At 42.2% G+C, this 20693-nt stretch overlaps 1 protein-coding gene across 1 annotated transcript in view; it reads right to left on the reverse strand.

The window, feature by feature from the left end:
• Positions 1-20103, reverse strand: part of ITPRID1 (ITPR interacting domain containing 1) — a 38944-nt gene extending 18841 nt beyond the window's left edge. The window contains exons 1-5 of the mRNA XM_075495436.1: positions 20072-20103; positions 19167-19253; positions 18367-18569; positions 11950-12542; positions 9726-9780 (exon numbers count right to left, since the gene is read on the reverse strand). Coding sequence (XP_075351551.1) covers positions 9726-9780; positions 11950-12542; positions 18367-18569; positions 19167-19253; positions 20072-20103 — 970 coding nt within the window. The remainder of the gene's footprint in view (positions 1-9725; positions 9781-11949; positions 12543-18366; positions 18570-19166; positions 19254-20071) is intronic.
• Positions 20104-20693: the final 590 nt, after the last annotated feature.

Genomic DNA, 20693 nt, shown 5'->3' on the forward strand with positions numbered 1-20693 from the left:
CCTCAACCTTGGTGCACCAGAAGACATTATTTTGTACAACTTTCAGCATTTCAGGAAAAGAAACATTTTTATTCATATCAGTTCCCACGTATGTGGCAAAACTCGATCCTGTGGTCACGTTCCTTAAAATCTGCTTCATTCCCAGCATACTGTGCTCTCTTTCCTTAGTCTAAGAAGTAGCTCCCGCATAGGCAACTGCACCGACTACTGACTGTTGACTATGAACATAAACATTTCATTTAGTGCCACTGAAATCCCAAAGGAAAAGTCTACCCTTAGTCTTTCCTTTAATATTCCTGCACAACTTCTATAACACTGACTCACTTCCCACGTTGCAGAAACGGTGATGAACAAGCAAACTGAGGTGAGAAAGATCTCCTTTATATTTCCTTTCTAGGCAAACGCAATACACAGTTCTACAGCTTGCCCCTAAGAGAGGCCAGTCCAGAGCCGCTTGCCGGCGGCGCAGGGCTGCAGCACTGACCCCCTTCTGTACAGCTCCGTCTCAGTGCCGTGCTGCACTTCAGGAGAACAAGCACCAGATGGCAGCAGCACATAAACCACAGATTGCGTTTCCAAAGGCCAGCACAAACTAGACTTTTTATTGATGTCCTTCTGCAAATTTTATTTTTCAATGCCATTCTAGCAGAAATTAGATAAACTACCTTAGTAGAATAGTCGTGTTACTTGAAAGCAACTAATACACCCCAAAATGCACCAGATGCAGCAAAAGCTCCTGTTCCAAAACAAGTGTAGCTAAGAAATTTGTCTATCCCTTGCTCTCTCTGAACTGAAGGGGAATTTCACGCCAACCATCTGACACAGTGTGACTGGGTGAAAATATTAAAAAAAACCCTCTACATAAAGCAATTCCTGTTATTAAATGTGCCCCACCATGCTGGTAGGTGCTGTATGAATGGAACAGAATGGTCTATGCTCAGAAGAACTTACAAGGTGAACAAAACCTGGCTCCTCTGAGGTATTTCCTTCGGCTTGTCAAAATCCAGTTACCCCAGCTCTCACTCAGTCTGCAATGTTCTTCTTCCCATTACTTTGGGTACCACTGGCCTATGGACAACTTCAGCTATACTTTTCTTTTTGTGGGGGTGAAACCAGACTCATTGTGAACAAGGGTGGAAAGCCCTGCAGCCCCGACGGCTGCAACGACCTCACATAGGATGTAAGTTCACCTATGCTGCACCCCAAGGAGGTGAGACAAGGCCAGGGGGGACAAAAGGTGGCAGGCACGTATGTCATGTGACAGCTACCGATATTTTGCTTCATCTCCACGTTCAGCCTTGCAGCTCTTTACACAGTTATCTAGGGGGTCTGGCTGCCACAGCCATTGTTAGCAGGAGACACGTGCATAGCTCCAGGGGCACTGGGAGTGCACACACCATGCTTCGCGTCCTCCCGCGCAGCCTCCCGCTCCTCGCCCAGGGCCCGGCTCCCCGCAGCGCCCTGGGTACCCACGTACCCCTGGGAGGACATTGGCCTAGATGCTCTCCAGATATCAGCCATAAGCACTTGAGGGAACCAGGTCATGGAGCATTAAAGACACAAACCGTGCTAGCACAGCGCGCGACAGAAATAGCTAGGTAGTAAATCTACATCTATCGTCAGAGCATTCAGCTTCAGTCCTCCTCCAAAACACCCGAGGAAAAAAGCAGTTTTGCACCAAGTTCCAGCCAAGATTTTGGCTTAAGATTCAGTGTATAGTATGGTTATGTCTAGCATGCTTGTGGCACAGCACAGCCAGCAGGCAGAGCACAGCAGCCTGGAGCACTGCCCAGGTTGCAAAACCTGTCTGAAAAGCAGGGTGGGAGAGAGGGTGCACTGTCAGCTCCCTGGTGCTGTGGCTAGACAGCCACTGGTACCTGCACTAGATGCTACCGTGCTTTAAAGCTGGTGCACATATTTACTGATTTAAAACTAGCTTCAGTACATCTGCTGCGCGCTACAGTCAGTGCTGCACCAGCAGGTATAAATGCACTCCTTTGTGAAATGCCTGGGACTGGCGGGTGGCTGGGTGGGTGGGCTGGCGCTCTCTTTCACTCTCTCGCATTACAGGTTGTCCTGAGCTCATGTGTAGAAGGAAGCTTTGGAGAAGAACTGAATTAGCTGATAATATTCTGTTAAGCTACTCATTAAAGAAAAATGAAACCATTTTAATTGTTTTCTTTTTTTGAATGTTCATTTCCCCTCCTCCCTACCCAAATCAGAGATGAATATGGGCAAGTGAAGGAGCATGTTCTCTACCTTGTACATCACTGAAAATGATGTAATTTCCTGCACTAGTGAACCACCCTGTGCCTCTCTAGAGAGGGTCAGAACTGACATCTGTGGACTTTGGTGACAGGGGTTCACCATCCAGAAGTTTCCACCTCTGCCCCTTTCAAGAATATCCCTGGGACAATTTGGTCCATGGGTCTGGAAACCCCCTTTAATAGGTTGGCTGGAGCTACAGAAAGTATTTAAAGTAGGTGGGGACAAAGGTCATGTGAGGTTTGGTAATACAGACCGACATCCTGAATCTCCCACGCTGTCACTGAGAGCGACGGACGCACCCCTCCAAACTGCCGTGCTCGGGAGCAAGGCGGCTGCCTTCCCCGTGAGTCAGGGCTTCCTGTCGTCTCCTGCCTGTCCTACACAAGAACACACTGCCCTAGATATGATAAAAGTATAAATGAGTAATCTAAGAGCTGAATTTGACAGGAAAAGAGAGAACACTGTAGGCAGTTCTCTGTGATAAATGATGTTTCTGCAGTCTGGGAGGTTAGGAGTAGTGATGAATCTAGTCAAAACCTGAAATTGCAGTCATTTGACAATGGTCTTTTATCTTCCCTCAGCTGATGAAACAGCTTCAAACTTTGCCAGGTCCTCCTCCTACTTTTCCTTGAGAGTCAGTATCACTTCCATCTTATTTCAACTGAGCTTCAGCCAACTGTCATTAATTCAGATTCGTGCTGCTGCCAAATGTCGGGAGAGACGGGTGATGGTTGTGTCTGCTTCTGATGAAAATGAGAGGTAGAGCTGAATGTCATCAGCCTACACTGTAGATCACATTACATCACAACTTCTCCCAGTAGCAGCTGCACAGAGATAATGAATAAAAAATAAGTGATCACAGGGAGCCTCGTAGGGCTCTCTGCAACTGAGAGCACCTCACAAAAGGGACGATGGCTTCCAGCAACCCTTACAGAGACCTTTGAGAAAAATGTTCTTTTTCTCAAAGAAAAACATTTCTCTCTTTTTCCCTATGTTTTTGCTAGGTCCTGCAACTTCTGCCTGGTCAGCAGTGCCCAAAGCAATTGGGAGGCCAGAACAGGTATCTGGCTTTTGGGTGTTACTTTGTAGAGATCAACAGTCAATTATAATAGCTCTATTTCCATGGTAATAGCCATTAAACTGTGTTCAGGGGGTCTAAGAGCGCCAGGCTTAGTAAGCTTACCTTTCTTTGTCAGTGATATTTTCCTGAGGAGAAATGCTAAGTATCAGCCAGTAGTTGACAAGTACATAGAAGATCTATGGAATAGGAATCGTGTTTCTCATCCATAAAGAATTCAGAGTTCTCTGGAGCATAAAAATACACGCAGGATAACACCAAAGGTCCCCTTCTCACAGGGGTCACTGACAGTGAGGGGCATCAACACTCTCATAGTAGCCATGGCAAAGCGATGTGGTGCCATCAGAAAAAGTATATACGTTCCCACAAAGCTGCCTCAAAGCCTGAGCTGGACATGGGGTTGGGATTTTGAATTTTGCAGCAAGGTTCAAAGTGTCAGGCTGTCAACTGGAACAATTAGCTTACCAACGTGGGGGACCGTGACAGCACAGGCAAGGCTCTGATCCTCCTGTGCTCTGTTGAGGGTGTGGGAAGAAAAGGCAGAGGAGGAAATACTGGAAAAGATGTTTCAAGATCTCAGCACAACTGTAGCACAACTAGAGTTCATTTCAGAAGTTTTCTTGTTTAAAAGGCTATGACTGTTAATCTAAACTGATGTCTCTCAAGTATTTGGTTGTCAAAGTATTTGGTTGTCTTCCTGGATATCTAAGGTATTTTATGATTTTTTTTCCCCCCCTAAGATTTAAACAACAGCAGGTTTTATAACTTTCACTGGGCCATCTGCCTTAAGTATGCGGTATGTGCATATCCTTTCCCACTAGGATGAATCAGCCTGCTGCAGTAGGACCTAAAATATGACACATACGTGCAATGAAATGTTATAAATGTGCAATGACTTTTAGGAATGTACTCACTGAAAACCATATAACCCCCCAAAGCTCCTGGGATGGCTGCTTAGACCCGAGGACTGCGGGCAGGTGTCCTGACACCACTGGTGGGTGGCAGGACCTCCCAGAAGCCATTTCAAAAGTCTGCCAGACTTCCTTTTTTTGCTGCCCATCCAGTTTTTGTGCTGGTGAACATGGTGTCACCACCTCCTGGGTCTTCATCTTTATATCCATTGCTGAACTTAGACACACGCATGTGCGTGAGATACATCAAGGAGGACTGTGGCAAAGCGAAGCAGCCAGGGTATTCTCAAGAGCTGCAGAAGTAAATTGTCTTTCTAGGAGGACTTCTCTGAGGGAACCAGACAACTCAGGATGTTTCTGGACAGGGAAAAATGCAGGAAGGTTTGAAGACTCATCATTTCACAACTTTGTTTTTCACTTTGCTCTTTTCTCTCAGTCTCTGCTTCTTTCTGGGACCACAGGCCTTTCCCTCCAGACTTCTTCAGGCTACAAAATGCATTAAAATGATACAGCTTCCTCTTATTTACACTTAGAGATCCCTTACGTAGGAAACGGGAAAGAATAAGAAGGCCTTTACATGGTTCGTGTGCAGAAGATGGGAAAAATATGAGCTGAGGCATGACAAAACAAATGGAGGCAACGCAAAGCAGCTAAAGAAGGCAGATGCCTCCTTTGTGCCAGGTCACCTGCAGAAGATAAAACTGTTGCAAAGAGGGATCTATCTATTATGGATCTATTATTCATCATGTTTTATGAAGGGAGAACTCGTATTCGGAGACTGTATGAGATCATTAACCAATGCCAAAGTTTAACATACATGTCAGGCAGAATCAACACAAGAGTAGTCGCAGGACATTTTTAGTTCAGCTCCTGATTTTGATTGCACCTTTAGCAAGTCTTTCCTTTGGCCATCTCTTTGCCTTTCCCTTTCCTTTAATCTGTACTTAAAACTAAAAGTCACTGTGTTATACATGAAGAAAACAGTGTTATGTAGGCACTACAGCAAATACGAAATATGAAATAGCTGTTCACTTCTTAATACTGAAATAGAGAATGGTACACGGAAAATCCTGTACTCTTTGAAGCATAGGAAACATACGTGCATTTTCTTCTTGCACTTTTGAAGACATCGCTCCTTCAATTGTAGGCAGACGTTACAATGGATAATGGATAATAAACAGGATGCACGTTCTTGGCACTTAGTCAATTAAAAGAAATACCAATTGCTTTCTGCGAATATTCCCATGGTGCCAAACCATCAGAGGAGTTGGTGAGTAGGAGGAGTGAAGGTGTGATAATTGAAAGAATTGCTACTTGATAAGTCACAGGAGCTAATGTGTTAGCTCAGCGTGCGGGGAAGCTAGGACGTTCCCAGCTGCCGCAAAAACTGGGTGTATGCGATCCCTGGCACCACTCGTTGGGACAAGATGAATCACAAGCGCTTCAGTAGCGAGCTACCATGTCACAGTGAGCCAGATGGAGGTGGTTACTTCCCTGATTGATTGCCTCGTGGGCTACCAAGGGCTTTTCCAGCAGGCTAATGCCTTTCTGTTGGCACTCAAGTGCCCGGGAACAGCGTGTCCACTTGGGTCAGCACCGTGCAAGAATTCCTGCCTTTCGGGTGTGTGGCCGCCCCGCAGAGGGAGAGGGAAGTAAATAAGGAGCAAGAGGGAGCGGGTGACTACAATGCGCACCGAAATAACACTGACTTCCGATGCCTCCCTAATAGATGTTGCTGCTAATGAATTTTCAGGCACGTGCTGAGTTAACGCGGGTGAGCAACATTGAAACATCCTTTAGTTAAACCCAGTGCTTTACAAAGGCTAATTGAAAAAGGAAAGAGCAGCAGGGGTGGGGGGGAGAGCAAGGCATAAGAGGGGGTGGAGGGGGAGAACAGCTCTATTTTTCAAGTGCTGACTATGAAATCCCTGCAACAGATGAGTTTACATGCAAGCCTGCACCTCATCAGGGCAAAGATACAGTGAGTGGAGTCAAGTAATTTTCCTCTGCACACAGCATCCCCAGCCCCTTACCCTGCCCAGCCAGCTTTCTCAACTGTGAGCTTTAGAATATAAACAGCCAATAAGTAAGGACAATAACTGTAGTTCCTGCTGAGAGCTAACTCTGCCTGTCATGCATTTGCTGGGTCCTAATACAGGACAGTGAATAAAGCTTCATTACAGAACAATGGAGTTAGCTGCCAGAGCCTACAGATTTGAATAAACAACAAATAAGCAACATCTGCTCCAGCATATGTGTATGGTAAAAAAAAAGTCACAAAATAAAAGAATTTGTAAATGCCAAAAGCAACACTAAACTGCCAGTGCTACTGTAGAGTGAATTTTTAATTGCACATGCATACAGGCAGGCTGTGGGTATTAGTCTCACATATGTCTGGTTGCTGCCAACCTGGGAGTATAGATGAATTTAATTAAATAAGGATTATCCCTTCTCCCCAGTACAATTACTTATTTATAACAATGATAAAATTGCCTAATAAAAAAGATTGTAATATTTTTTAAAACAGAGCTAGAAAACACTCTGCTTTCCCTGTAAGTCATTCAGGGATGTTTGGGGGGTTTGAGCGTCTTTTAAAATTAAGTCTCAGCATTCTGCCAAGAGAGAGGGAAAAAAAGCCTTATCATAAAGCCTACTGCAGTTAAACAGCCAGAATCTACATTATGGAGAAATATAAAGAAGACACACAGCAGCCAGGGAATTGGCTTTCATGGGGAGCGTAGAAAATTAAACAATTGGACTAAAATTGAGGCCAGGCTACAGAGCCAAGGGACAATACCACTGGGACAAGTACTTCCATAAGTCACCCGTCTCTAATATGCTCCATCTAGGCAAAGCAGTCTGTTCCTATCTATCTCTGTTTCTTCTCTTAGTGGGCACCTCGCACTTCCCCGCTCAGGTGAGCTCCCATTTCAGCAGGGTCATGTCAGACTCTCACATCTTCATCATCACTCACACCCTTTCCAACAGAGCCCACAACCAAATGAGAGTGGGCTCGTATGGCATGAGGCACTGCATGAGCCTTGAAAAATAGGCAGCCTGTGCCCCAGGGAATTTGGAGGCTGAATCTAAATTCAGGCATGCTCTCCTGGGAGCTGAGGTTTTCCTTGTGTAGGCCCCTGATGGACTCTATTTCCCACTCGGTCCTATTTTGAGGACCCCTGCTTATGGGTCTGAGCCACATTCTGCTGAATTTGGTAGGAACCTTCTTAAGAGCTAGGTATTACTCACTACTAACAATATTATGTTCATAACTGGCAATTTTTTGACTGTTTCTATGATGCACAGCAAGTTGAAGTCGCAATAAAACTCCCATGGGTATGGAGAGGTATGCCATTTAAGAGTAGTGGGAAAAAGAGAAAGAATATGAAAAAAGCCTGTAAAAAAAGCCGGAAATCTCCACTTTAAATTTAGGCCAAGCATCAATGACACTAAAATGAGGGGGGGAGAGAGAGAGAGAGAGATTCCAGTGTTTAAACAAAACTCTAAAATAGTATTATGGTTCTGCAAAGGCATAAATCTTACATAAGTGCAGTTTACTTGTATGATTTTGATTGACCACTTAACTGGATGACAGTCTTACCAGAATTAAAAAGAAATAATTACTTTCTGCGTTTTCTGTCATGAAATTACTACTAAATACATGCTTATTCCTATGTCTTAAAAGATATTCAGGGCATACAGGTTTTTTTTTTTTCCTCTTACATTGTGATTGATATACCTATACAAATGGTACCTATGCTAAATCCTTTCACTAATGCCCTTCATCATTAAATAGCACATTCATTTTCTAGAGATGGACAAAGAAAGGAAAAAAGCATTTGTGGGTATATTATTACGTTTTGAATTTTTTCCCCACTGGGCTACGTCCACATTCTCTTTTTTTAATTTCTCACTGAATGTTTGTCAAAATGGTGTTTGTCACTGCACCAGTCCTGGGGAATTGCTATTCTTTGTATAGATACTGCTATGAGCAAGACTACTGGTATGGGGGCTCATCTTTGTTCATGAAGATCAAGACATCCATCAGAAAACAAAATCAAAATAACCTCATGTAACTAAGGTGACAAATCATACAGTCTGAATAGCAAGAACAACCTGACATGAAATCCCAAAAGTCACTGGAGCCATGCGTTGACAGACTGGACACACACAACCCTGCCAGAAGATGTGGCAAGAGCAGTTGAATGCCATAGGTATGCAATCCAATACACAGTTAAAAAAACCCCTAGCAAAACAGCAAACGTACGCTTACAGATAATTTGAGAACAAAAATAAACCCTCCAGAACTGAGGAATTCATGCTGTACTCCATCACATTTACTCAGCTCTAGCATTTACCAAGAAAACTCCACACGCTTTGATGAAAACACTGGCCTCTCTGAAGTCAGTGGGACTTCTGTCACTGCCTTCAACAGGCTCATGAATTCACTCCTGCAAATCCAGCTGTCACTCTAGCCAATGGCATATGTGAATGACCAGCACAAGTGGATATCTGAATTTTTTTTAGATACCTGTGTATGAACTTGGGTTGCTTAATTGTTTGTGCTGGCTCCCCAAAAGTGATATAATGTAGTGCTCAAAAGGTGAGGGCTCACCAAACTTTCACCTTTGTCCCTTGTTATCTGCTTCTTGCTACCTATTAGTTCTTTCACATTAAATTTCTGTCCCATTTAAGAAAACAACTGCCAGTCCTGCTCTAAGCACTGGTTGGAAAGGGTCACTAGGGAGCAAGGCCAAGCGTTCCCTGCTCTGGAGGCTGAACAGACGTTCCTCCAACACCACCACCCCTGCCAGAAAATGCTTCTCAGGATCCAAACTCAGACTGCCCCAAATGACAGCATAACATCTGGTCTAACAGCTTTGCTTTTAATCCTTTCGTAGACTCCTCAAATAAATTATTTTCTAACACATGACTCAATGCTATGTCAGCTCATGTGGTGTTAGTCTGTGTGATATAGGAGACTCATATGATGGGGTAGAGGCCATGCAGCCACCTGAAGATCCTGGTTGCACAGTCCTGGTTGAGTTGCATACAGAGTGGCTGCAGAGCCACTATCTCCAGTCTCCTGGTTGGCTTATCTCCTAGGGATGTGAGAGTTGGCGGATGAGGGGTCATCTGAATCTGGGAAATAATTCACTGAGCAGGAGCGGAGCTTTGGTGTCACTTGGAAGCGTAGAGAGGTCTGCTTAAAGCATCAGACTCAAAGCTGTGCATGTGAGGTGCCCTCTTCATGTGCACTCGTGTCTCCCTGACAAGCTGAGTATATTTTACAGCCCTATGATTTATCAAGTCATATCATCTAGACTGCCATGTCTAGAATAATGCATCCAAATGCCAGAGGTGATGGGAGCAGAGAGGGACAGTGTATTGGTAGGATAAGCTTTAGAAGCAGCTACATGGGAACAGTGTTTTAAAAACTGGCAAATTGTCTGTTTCTTAACACTCACCTGAAGTGGTGTCAGGAGCATTTCCACATGGAGTTTCATCCTCAAAACTCTGAATCTGAAAAGAAAAGGAAGAGAGGACGGAAAATTCTTATTGATGGTAATGATTATGAGTATACACCTTATTAGGAGGGGGGTTAGGAGCAAAAACAAAAAAAATCTGGACGTTTAAAAGTGAAAACATAAAATCTTTCAGATTGTTCCTTTTTGGTTGTCTCCTTTTTAAAATATTTGGTTTTGTCATAAACCAGGCTCTAGTCTCAGAACCTTTCCAAGCCTTGCTCAAAGTAATCAATACATGAAGTTTTCCAACTTGTAAATACACTAATAATTGTGTTTGAACAGCCTCAGAGAAATGTCCCTAGAAAAAAAAATATGACTTAGTAGAAGAAACCCAAGGAAATGTAACCATATGGAGGCAAATTCTTGCCCAAGAGTGTACGCAAGGTCAGATTTTTTTTTCCTCTAGGAATGAAGACCCGTTTGGTTTTTTCATAGTATCAAGGGGAACACCATGTCATGATGCTGCATAAACTCCTTCAGACAAAAACTTTATAGAAAAGGGGATCTATTAGATACGAGTAACACATGAACATGTATGCTGATGTGTCCTCCATGCAGTCTGTAGCTCAAAAGATCTCTAAGCCCCTCATTGTCAAAGGCTAGAAGAATACAAGAAAAGGATTACTCTGCATGTGACTGTTATCCTGTTCCCCATTCATCCGCTACTGGCCATTGCCAGACTAACGATTTAGGTGGCTTAATGGTTTCAGCCAGTATATGGTTCTTTACAGCCTGAATTTAATGATGTGGTAGAGAATACTCAGAAGTTAAACAATATATACCCTGTCTAATTTGAACATACAGTATTCACCAAATTGTTTCAGACATCAAACTGGGGAGCTTACGATCATCTGCATTTACTGCTCTGTCAATGTTCTCACTTTTGTGTGAGCCTCTAGTCACAGAGCTGGAAGTCCAGCATGCTAAGTGCTTTACAAAGATATATGAGCTGCTTTGGGACTATAAATGTACTGTGCAGGAGATCTCCAAAAAACACCACCCTCTCCCCCACTGAGGCTGATAATCAGGCCCATGCTCTGATTCTTGAGTCAGCTCTGCCGACACAAAGGCTGCACCAAACCTTTCACAGAAAAATACACCTTTGGAAGGACTTGAAAAGGTAAATATCCTTTCCTCGAGATGAATGCCACCTTAACCTGACCTTTTCCAATGCTTTAAAAACTGGAAAACTTTTTTAAGCCTCCCACCTTTTCCAGCCACTCGCTGCTCCTTCTCTCCCTCCCTCCCTCCCTCCCGTGCTCCATATGTTTTCAGAGGACTGCCAACCATCCCATTTCTCCTCCTTTCTTTGATTCTTACAGCAGAAGCTAATTTTTTGGACTCCTTCCTTTTCCTCATTCTTGAAGGATGGCTGGAAAGGGAAGAGTATTCCTGTCAGCATCCCAGTGGATTCTGTATGATTGGAGAGTATCCTACCATAGCCCTTTTTCTGCAGTAGTATGGCCAGAAAAACTGCTGCTCACACAACTCCTCTAGATGTAAGAAAGGGACTGGCAAGTATCCTGGTCTCTGCTACTTCATGTTGAACCCCCACTGACTATTGCTAAAACATACAGATAGCTAAGTATCATGGACTTTGCAGACTGGATATGAGAACAAGCTGCTGTTCTGAGTTATTCTGGTTTTAGGATGCTCTGCTTACAGAGTGATAAAATATTTCAAACGTTGCTATAAAGCCAAGGCTAATTTTGTGATGCAGCTTTCTGAAAGAGCACACCAGAATATGAGCTTAGGGGGGAAAAAAAGATAGGAAAAAAACCCCAACCCTGGTTAATGACTGGATCTGTAAAAATATCCTTTACCATATGTATTAGTGTTCCTGCAACTTCCTTCTATAAAAAAAAAAAAATCCTAGTGCTGCATAAAACACATTAGCATCTTATACTATCATACTGGCTGAATGAATCCTACCTCAGTAACTTCAGTGCCAACTTCTCTGACAGTATCCCAACACAAAGACAATTTAAAATAATGAAAACCCCAATGAGTAGTGTAAATCCTACTGTTTTTCCCCATAATGCTGCTGCATGGTGTTTGAAGTAATTTACTCTAGCTTCCATCCTGAAAAAGAGAATCCAAACCTATATCATCAATATGGGTGGAGGTACATTGCTAGCAAGCAATACACAAAAATCCACCTCACCTCTTCCATTTCAAAAGAGTCTGGCAGCTTGCAGTTTAGGTCAGCCACTTTTTTGAGCATGTGGGCCACAAGCAACGGTGGCTCCTTTCTTGGCCTGTCTTTGGCAGGCACCTCACACGCAGGAGAAAGGTGGGGCTGTTTTGCAACTAGGTGAGATGAAGAGCAGGTTTTCTCTGACGAAGTCGGTGGACACCAGGATGTGGGATATGCTGAGGCACCTTTGTCTCTGGGGGTTTGCTCCTGGGTCAGACAGCCCAACGTAACATGTGTAGAGAAGCCCGCCTGGACTCTTCCTCTCTCAGCAATATCTGCACAAGAATGAGGTTGCTCTTTCTTGCCGGGCAAGCTGGCTTCCCCAGGTACCAGCGAGCCCTGTTTCAACAGCGTTGTCTGCCGAGAAGCCCTTTTCAGGAGCTGACCTATTCTTCTCCGCTTCACCTGTGTGACCACAGGTCTGCTCTTCGCAGCATCCAAGGGACCAGTCTCATCCCTGCCGGTGTCCTGGGCTTTGGTCTGTTGGGTGTTGACGTTGGTCAGCAAAGATGAGAGGGCACTGGTTACGTGGTCAAGTACTCCCAGCTGTCGAAAACGTTCTTAAGTTTGGCAGAATGGAAGGCAACATGGTTATAAAAAATATAATTCGAAATAATCAGGTAAAATGATTATGCAAACTTGTCATTGCCAAGAAACATACTAAGTACCTCATTCAGAAGTGGCTAAATTTTTCCATTTGCTTCCAGAGGATCTATTCAGGCTACATACAAACGTCATTGCATAGTTTCTTACATTAGACAAACATGCAATGTTGAATTTGTTGGGTCAAGTGCAGCTGAATACTGCTCTGTGTGAATAAAGGTTACAGAATCCAGCCTGAAATTCTCCGGTTGGCTGGGCCAGACTTGGATGCCATTTTTGAGGTCTTATTAAAATTCATGTGAATAAAGTTATTAAAATCTGATCTCAAATGTTTACAGCTGGCAGCTGTCCAGGATAACTGCAAAATGCATGTAGCCATTAACTGATAAAAATTGACCACAGAAGCGATGTTCTCATTTTCATAGCAGCACAAAGCAAAACACTTATCCCCCAGAAACTCATAGCTGATGTCGTATAAAGGTTCTCAGACCTTTTTCATTGTACTAACCTCCTGTAATTTCTGGGTCATTTTTTCCATGGCATAACATCTAAAGAGAAGCGGATAATGTTTTCTCTAAGGAATCCCGGAGATTTCCATCACTACAACACTATGAAGTTATTTATACAAGGAAACGCAACACATTTGCTTGTATGTTGTGTCTGTACCTATCCTGAGGCAATGAATATGTCACCAGGACTCCTCCTTCCTTGAGAGATTAATTGAGGACAGTAGATGGCAAAATGCTAACTTTCTTGGCTGCCATTTCTCTTAGAGAGCAGCCAGATTTACTGCACGCAGTCTGCATGCAGGCAGTTGGTAATGCTGCTTCACTGACAATTAGACAACAAGAGAATATTTAACATGGATCTGAGTTGGTCCTTTGCATTGGGGACCAATACCATGACATATAATTCCTGACAGTTACTGTATCTCAAGAATACTCCTTTTTTTTCTTTGCCCCAGACTTTGCCTGATTTTTAACACTGGAGGAAAACATTGGTATTGCCACCACTTTTTAAGACAGGTCAAAGGTTTCGCCTGATGTTGTTTAAAGGAGTTATCTGATCTATCAGTACACACATTACACAGTGTTGTATAGTTTTATTTGCATAAGTTTGGGGTGCCAGAGTAAATAATTTTTGGTTTTGTACATCCATTTTGCTACCACATGCTCTCCATGTAAAGCACATTTTATCCTCAGTATTTCATCTGGCTCCCACTATGTCAGGACATAAAAATGCCAAGTGCTAATATCCTTTGACGGACAGTGGCACAGCAGTCCAGTCCTTCTTTTAATTTGAACCAGAACCAAACTTGCTGCAATTTGAAATAGCTTTTGTACTTAGCTTAGCTTTTGTAAATTATTTCAAAGAGCTTGGGACACCTAAGGAACAACCAAACAACAAGAGACATGATAAATGGACAACATAAAAAAGCCCCTCACTCATGTGCAATGTAATAAATACACAGGTCATGAACAAATTATGTCAGGGACTGCTTTGCTTCATGAACTATTTCTCTCCAGGCAAGCAGTTCCTTCAGTTTCCAGGAGTGCTCCCCAAGGATCGCACCTCAAATAGGCAAGAGGCTGATAAGATCTCTTTAGTCCCTGCAGCCTGCTGCAAAATAATCTAAAACTGTAGCACAGATGAGATATTAAAGGACATAAATGCGGATTCATTTTTATTAGAAATTTCAGCCGAAACAGCAAATGGCCATGCTGTAAACAAGATCAATGGATCTTCAATAGAATCTGTATCTTTTATAGGGCTTCTAATGACTTTATGATCAACCATTTCATAATTTAGGAGGGGAAGCTCACTGTTCTGTTCTTCCTTCCTTAAATCTGGTATTACATAGGCTGACACAAAATATTTGGAAAGATTATCTACATATCTACACGAAAGATTTGGAAAGTATTCAGTAGGCCCACAGTAGAATGAAGGAACACAGAACATTTCCAGAGCCAGCAAGAAATTTTCAATCAACATCTTTTTTTCACAGCAAATGGCAGAATTTGGGAAAAAAAAAATCAAAATTTTCAGTGGGAAAATCAAGACATCTGAAATGGCTCAGTTTTTCTCAGGAAAAGCAAAAATGAAATTTCAGCTTTGTCTACTTTGTCATATATTAAAATATTTTCCTTTTTTTAGATTGTTTCAGCTTGAGTCTTGGCAATACTGCCTTTGCTTGAATCAAAGCTGTACTTCAGAGAATGCATTTAGCAATTTACATTTTGTTTCTCTTCTAGGGGTGGATTTACTGGCTGACATATATTTCCCCTCTCCTAGCTGACCTGTGGTGGTCACAGCACAACCATGTATCATGGGAAATGGTGTCTACCTAACACACTCATCTCACAGAGGAGAGTGAGACTTGAACTACAGCTCCAGTGAGGGGCTTGCAGCAGCTGAGACAGACAGAAATGAGTGTGAAAAATCCACAGAAACAAGACACCAAACCTCAAGTAGATTTAGATATGGCAGTACAGAAAGGTAGTACTGAAATGTGGTGGTGGGGGATTTACTATTAAGTGTCAGATTGAAACATTTCAACATTTCTGAACTAAGGTGTTCAGAAACTTGAACTTTTCAAAGAATTTGGGGATCAACATATTCAGAAATATAATTACTTATCACTTAAGATAACTTCTGATTCTCAAGCGACTGTTTCTTCAGTTAGGAAGTCATATTTCACTTCTATGAGGTCGGTAAAATTTTCACCACTGGCAAATGATGGGGATAAGCTTTTCTTTTGGATCTGGATGAGAAACTGAATGGGTGACCAATGTTTTTGAAAATACACCTTATTTTTGTGAACTGAACCTTTTGAAAACTCTCTCTGACAATGCTGGGGAAACAGCACCAAGTGAGGTGACAATTAATAAATAACTCTCTAACAATCCACACATATTTTAAAAGGTCTAATCAGCAGTGAAGGAGGCCTAGAAAACTATATTTGTCACAAGCAGGGAAGAGCCAGACAGAAACAGAAGCGGTCTGCCCTAGGAAATGAATGAAATATGAAAGAGGAGAGGGATCACTCTGCTATGTAAGTCCTTGGTCTCTCTCACCTCCCTCTCCTTTTTTCCTCCAGGTTTCTTGCCTTCCATATTGTACCTATAATCTTTCTCCTTATCTCTCATTTTCTCAGAGTAACATGTCGTACTAAATCAATTAACTTCCTCTGCTGATTCAGAGAATAGGAGAAAGTACACTGACAATAAGATAACCTCTCTGGCATTCACTAACTCAGATTAAACAATTTCTTCCTTTTCCATGACTAGAGACAAATGAGAGGGATTCAGACTCTATTTGCATTGAAATGGTTCAGTGATAATAAACCAAACAGGGTGACAATAACTGAATTCATCCAGCACGTCTCTGGGAACAGTGGTTCAATACAGTCTTGAAATCCCTAGAGGTGGTGCGTGGTCTGCCTCATTTCGGCACTTTGATTTCAGTGCCCTGGTGAAGCAGTCCTCTGACAGTAAGGAGTCTGGAGTTCCCTAAATTGTTCATGGAGAGGTAAATGCATGCCATGGAACATCTCTAGACCTGAACCTTCTGCTTAATTTACAGAGAAGGGTCTTTTTCTGGAAGCCTTCAAAAGCACCTATTCTCCTCATTGCCATTACAGGGAATGTAGGCTTCTGCTTTAGAAGAGCTGGCTCATTAGATGCCTGAAAATGTAGGTGCAGTATTAGAACTGAAAACAGACAGGTTAGGTTCAGCTCTAGAGATGCAATCCATTTTAAAATCTCATAAGCATGAATTTGCCACTCCTCCTTCTTGCTATACCTCACTGCAAAATCATTAGACAACCTAAGGTTGGCAAGATTGGAAAAAAAACAGTTTGCAAACAAATGCCATTGGAAGATATTCCTCAGGTGTTTGTACACTAAACCTGATACATCCCTTCTTAGCTGTAAGTCCTCTCCTGGAACACCAGCTATAGAAAGGTACTTGTGCAAGATTACCTACATGGTCACTGAGACAGACTGGCTTCTTCTGAGAGGTGTTTTAAGTGGTGGCTGGATGATCACCTGCAGGAGTTGCCCGACTCTCTCCACTTGCCATGGAGATAGAAAGATTCTACAGTGATTAAGCTCCTTAAGATGGTGCTTCAGCTAAATGCCTGTAATTTGGTGCAGTGAACCAGGCTGAGGTTAATCACCGCATTAAGGAAACATGTAGTCAGTGAAAAGAGAAGAGGTAAGTATCTCTGAAGGATGAATCCCACCTCTCTTGATTAAATGTTCCCAGCCCAGGCACATACTTAGGAGGCCTAAGCAGATGGTGTGAAAACCCCCTCCCAAACTGTCAAAAGCAAGATAATATGTTTTGATGGACATCACACCCACCAAAACAGAAATTCAAATCTTCTCTTACTTCACAGCAACTCCCCCATACAGATAAGCCTTTAACATGTACTAAGAGTGCTCCCATTGCGGATGACTCCAAGACAAGTCATTAAATTCACACCTTGGCTTACCACTCCTGCCTTCACTGTGCAAACTCCTTCCCTCAGAGGCTCTTTCTCTGCTCTCATCCCCTCCTAGTTCTCTACCTTCTTCCCTGAGGTCTCCATCCACCATCCACTCATACTGATTATCTCTGTTCCCTCTCTCCCTCTCTCTCTGAGGAGTTACAGAGAGAGAGAGAAAGAAAGAGCGAGCTGAGAAACCTGTTTGATGTGTCAGTTTGCTGTAAATATTGAAATGTATGCACGGGGCTTGCTATAAAAAAAAAGAGAGGAGAGAGAAAAACACATTTTCCACAATGCTCTGACATTTCTGTTTCAATTCTCATTCCATCCATACTGCTTCCTTGGTGTAATTCTAAATGGGAATACATGGGCTATGCAAGAGATTCTGCTTCACTGAGCATCTTATGTAAACAGAAGATTTCAAGAGCCATCTGGCTATCCTGTGCAGCAAACATGAGGGGAAATGATGTCAAAATTGGACTTTTCAGATGGGTGATATACCAGTGAATTAACAATGCTATTTAAATGCAGATATATCTTTAGGGTGAGGACCTTGTATTCATTTCTCAACTGCAAAATACACAACACGAGAACTAAAACCATCTAAATGAATAAAAATCAAGACTGTGTGCCTTAAATGGTATTATTTTATTGTACTTAAAATACAGTCCTCATCTACATCTTAGGGCATATTTGAACCACAAAACTGTTAGGTTTTAGTTAGGGATTTGTGGGTCTGACGCACAAGCTCCGGCAGCTCTAGTCATGGGAAGTTAAGACTTTGTCATCTGCTTGCCACATTTCCCTGTGAGAGGGGTCCTGCTCTCACCGAGGGGAAAAGGGAATGTGAGCCCATGTCTGGCCTGGCTGAATTCAAAATCCTGTGTATTGGCTTACACCACCAATGATGGTGGGTACATGTTGCCGGTGAAGTGGCTGGGGCAATGGACCCATGTTCAATTATGCAGCCTCTGCGACACCAGTGACAATCTCTGGTGGTGGGGTAGGTCTTAAAGGGTATAGGCGGTTATGTTTTAAAATGCCACAAGCTGGTAGCTCCAGCGCATAAATCAGAGTCTACAGTTGAGGAGAGGTAAACTGTATTTCAGTCATGTTAGGAAGTATCATTGCCACAAAGGCATATATGAGGATCTTCAATGTCTCCTTAATACATGTGCCTTTTTCATGCATTTTTTTCGTAAGCGTCTTCTTCCCTACCCTCTTAGTGCCCCCTGCTATTTATTTTACCTCCTGGCTAAAATTCCTCCTTTTGCCAAAATATCTCTCCTTACCATATAGGTTTGGTCTCTCAATGTCCATCCGCTGCTTCTGAGCTTCCAAAAACACTCGGATGTTGATCCCTTTTGCTACAGAAGCACCACTGAGGAACCGAGGAGGGATTTTAGTGCAGACATCAGGTTCTTCTGTACCAAACCCCAAATCAAGAAGAATCTCCACAGGATCTTTTTCCCAGAGTGCCAGCCATTCAGTGATGCTGTGGTGAAAACATCAGGATTATTTACACCACTGTCTTGGTACCACTTTTGTCTTGCAGTAGCTATCATATGGTCTTGTTTTTGTTAAATAATTCTCTTCCCTTCTTCTCCCCTCTTGTGGAGACTACTGCTTAAGTGAAAGTAGTCATTTCTGGTCACATTGCTAAGAGATTAACACACGTTCCTCCCCCCAGACGAATTTGGTGGCATGGGATCTAGATAGCTTAGCAAAAGGAACATTAATAAAAGGTGTAGGTTCACAGCTCTGCAGTCTTACTTCTCTCTAGACACGATACAGACAAGGCATGCTGCAGCTGCCGTAAGACCTCGCAGCCTTTTACCTTCCAGTGGATTCAAAGCCCACTACAGTTTCAGGTAGGTTTCTTTTTTTTTTTTTTTTTTTAATACTGGTACAAATGCATTTGAGATCAGACACCTGTTAAGACGGTCATTTTGACCTCGTTAAAATAAATGAGGAGTTGCCTTTTACAAACTAAGACCTTGAATTGCTTATTAAAAATTGTACTCACATTTCTTGATCTCTAAATGGGCTAATACCTTGTATTCCTAGCTGGAAACACACGGAAATTACTAACCTCTGGGGTGCACCAGTGAGTGAGTGGGAAGAGCCAAGACTCTTGCATCTTGACATAACCGGACTTTCTGCAGACTCTTGCAGGGACCTGAGTGGAAAAAAGCAACAATGAAATGTGTTTACTCATGTGCTCCTCTGGGATGTCATTATGATTTTTTCCTAGAGTAAACATTTGCATTTTGTCTTGGTTTATAACGATACATAATAGCAATGCCTTAGAAGAAGAGTCGGCATGAGAGTGTGGCAATACGCTTATTCTCAAGAACAGTATGTTACAGTAGGTGTGAGAACGTAGGTGTGAGGTACCAGTAAATGCTAATTATAAAGGTGGCAGAATGGCTCACTTTTGACAGATGGTGAATCTTTGGGGAACCTTTAGGGAGCATGGTTTCTCTAGCCACCTACTTCAAAAGATATAATTGCTCTTAACAAAGTTTTGGAGAGACAAGGCACAATGAGCTGCAGCAGCAGGAGTGGCACCTGAGAACAAGTCTGTACTTTGCTTCTCATTGTGTTTGTACCCGCTAATCCGCAGAGAAATAACCGCTTTTCAGAGCCTGCTCACTGCAAAAGGAACATCCTGTAGCATGGTAGTCTTTCTCAATAGGTAAGATGACATGCTTTTGTTACACCCAGGCTTAACTTTACCTACACGTACCTATCAAGATCAGTAGCAAATGTTTATATACAGTGGAAGCATTGCCTTGATCTTTTTTTTATCATTACAGGTTATCCATCAGCTCACATCTTAAACAGGCCTTGAGGGATATGTAGATTTTTGAACTAACACTGTTGCCATCAGTTTTAGAGAAGAAAAAAAAAAAGAAACTAAAATTCCTCCTTTTGTCAAAAAGAACAGGAAGAAAAAAGAATTTATAACAGACCTCTGCGGTGTCTGACACCTACCTCCTGTAGCTTGGTACGGTCATTTGTACCATTTCTGGTACTGACAAAGAAACTGCAAACAAGAAAAAATAAAAATATTTTATTTTCTTACCTTTTCACCCCCTCAAAACAGAAATGTATCAAACTAGAGAGAAGACCAAAAGACTGATTGCATTATATAAGGAAACATTTTAGCCTGAGTGGCAAAGTTGCAGAACAATACTATTGTGGGAAGCTAAGCTCACAGTATGTTAGCCATAGATAAATGATAGATAAACACGTAACAAAAAGAGGAGGAAAATAGGTGCTTTTACATTTCATAAACCAGTAGTGGTACACTCTAAGCCCCTGTTATTTACAAATAAGCACTATGAATTGGGCTCCACCGTTTGCTGCAGAGCTGTTGAAGATGTACATACAGCAAATATGATGAAGATAACTTTTAATGCCTGCACTTTGAGTAAAAAAAATACTATATTAAAAATACTATAATACTATTTTACTATTTACTACTTATTTTTTATACTAATTATTATTTTATACTTATTATTTTATACTTATTATTTACTTATACTTATTATTTTTTATACTACTTATTTACTACTTATTTTACTACTAAATATTTTACTATTGCAAATAGTAA

This window comes from Mycteria americana, chromosome 2 (assembly GCF_035582795.1).
Source record: "Mycteria americana isolate JAX WOST 10 ecotype Jacksonville Zoo and Gardens chromosome 2, USCA_MyAme_1.0, whole genome shotgun sequence".
NCBI classification, from domain to species: domain Eukaryota; kingdom Metazoa; phylum Chordata; class Aves; order Ciconiiformes; family Ciconiidae; genus Mycteria; species Mycteria americana.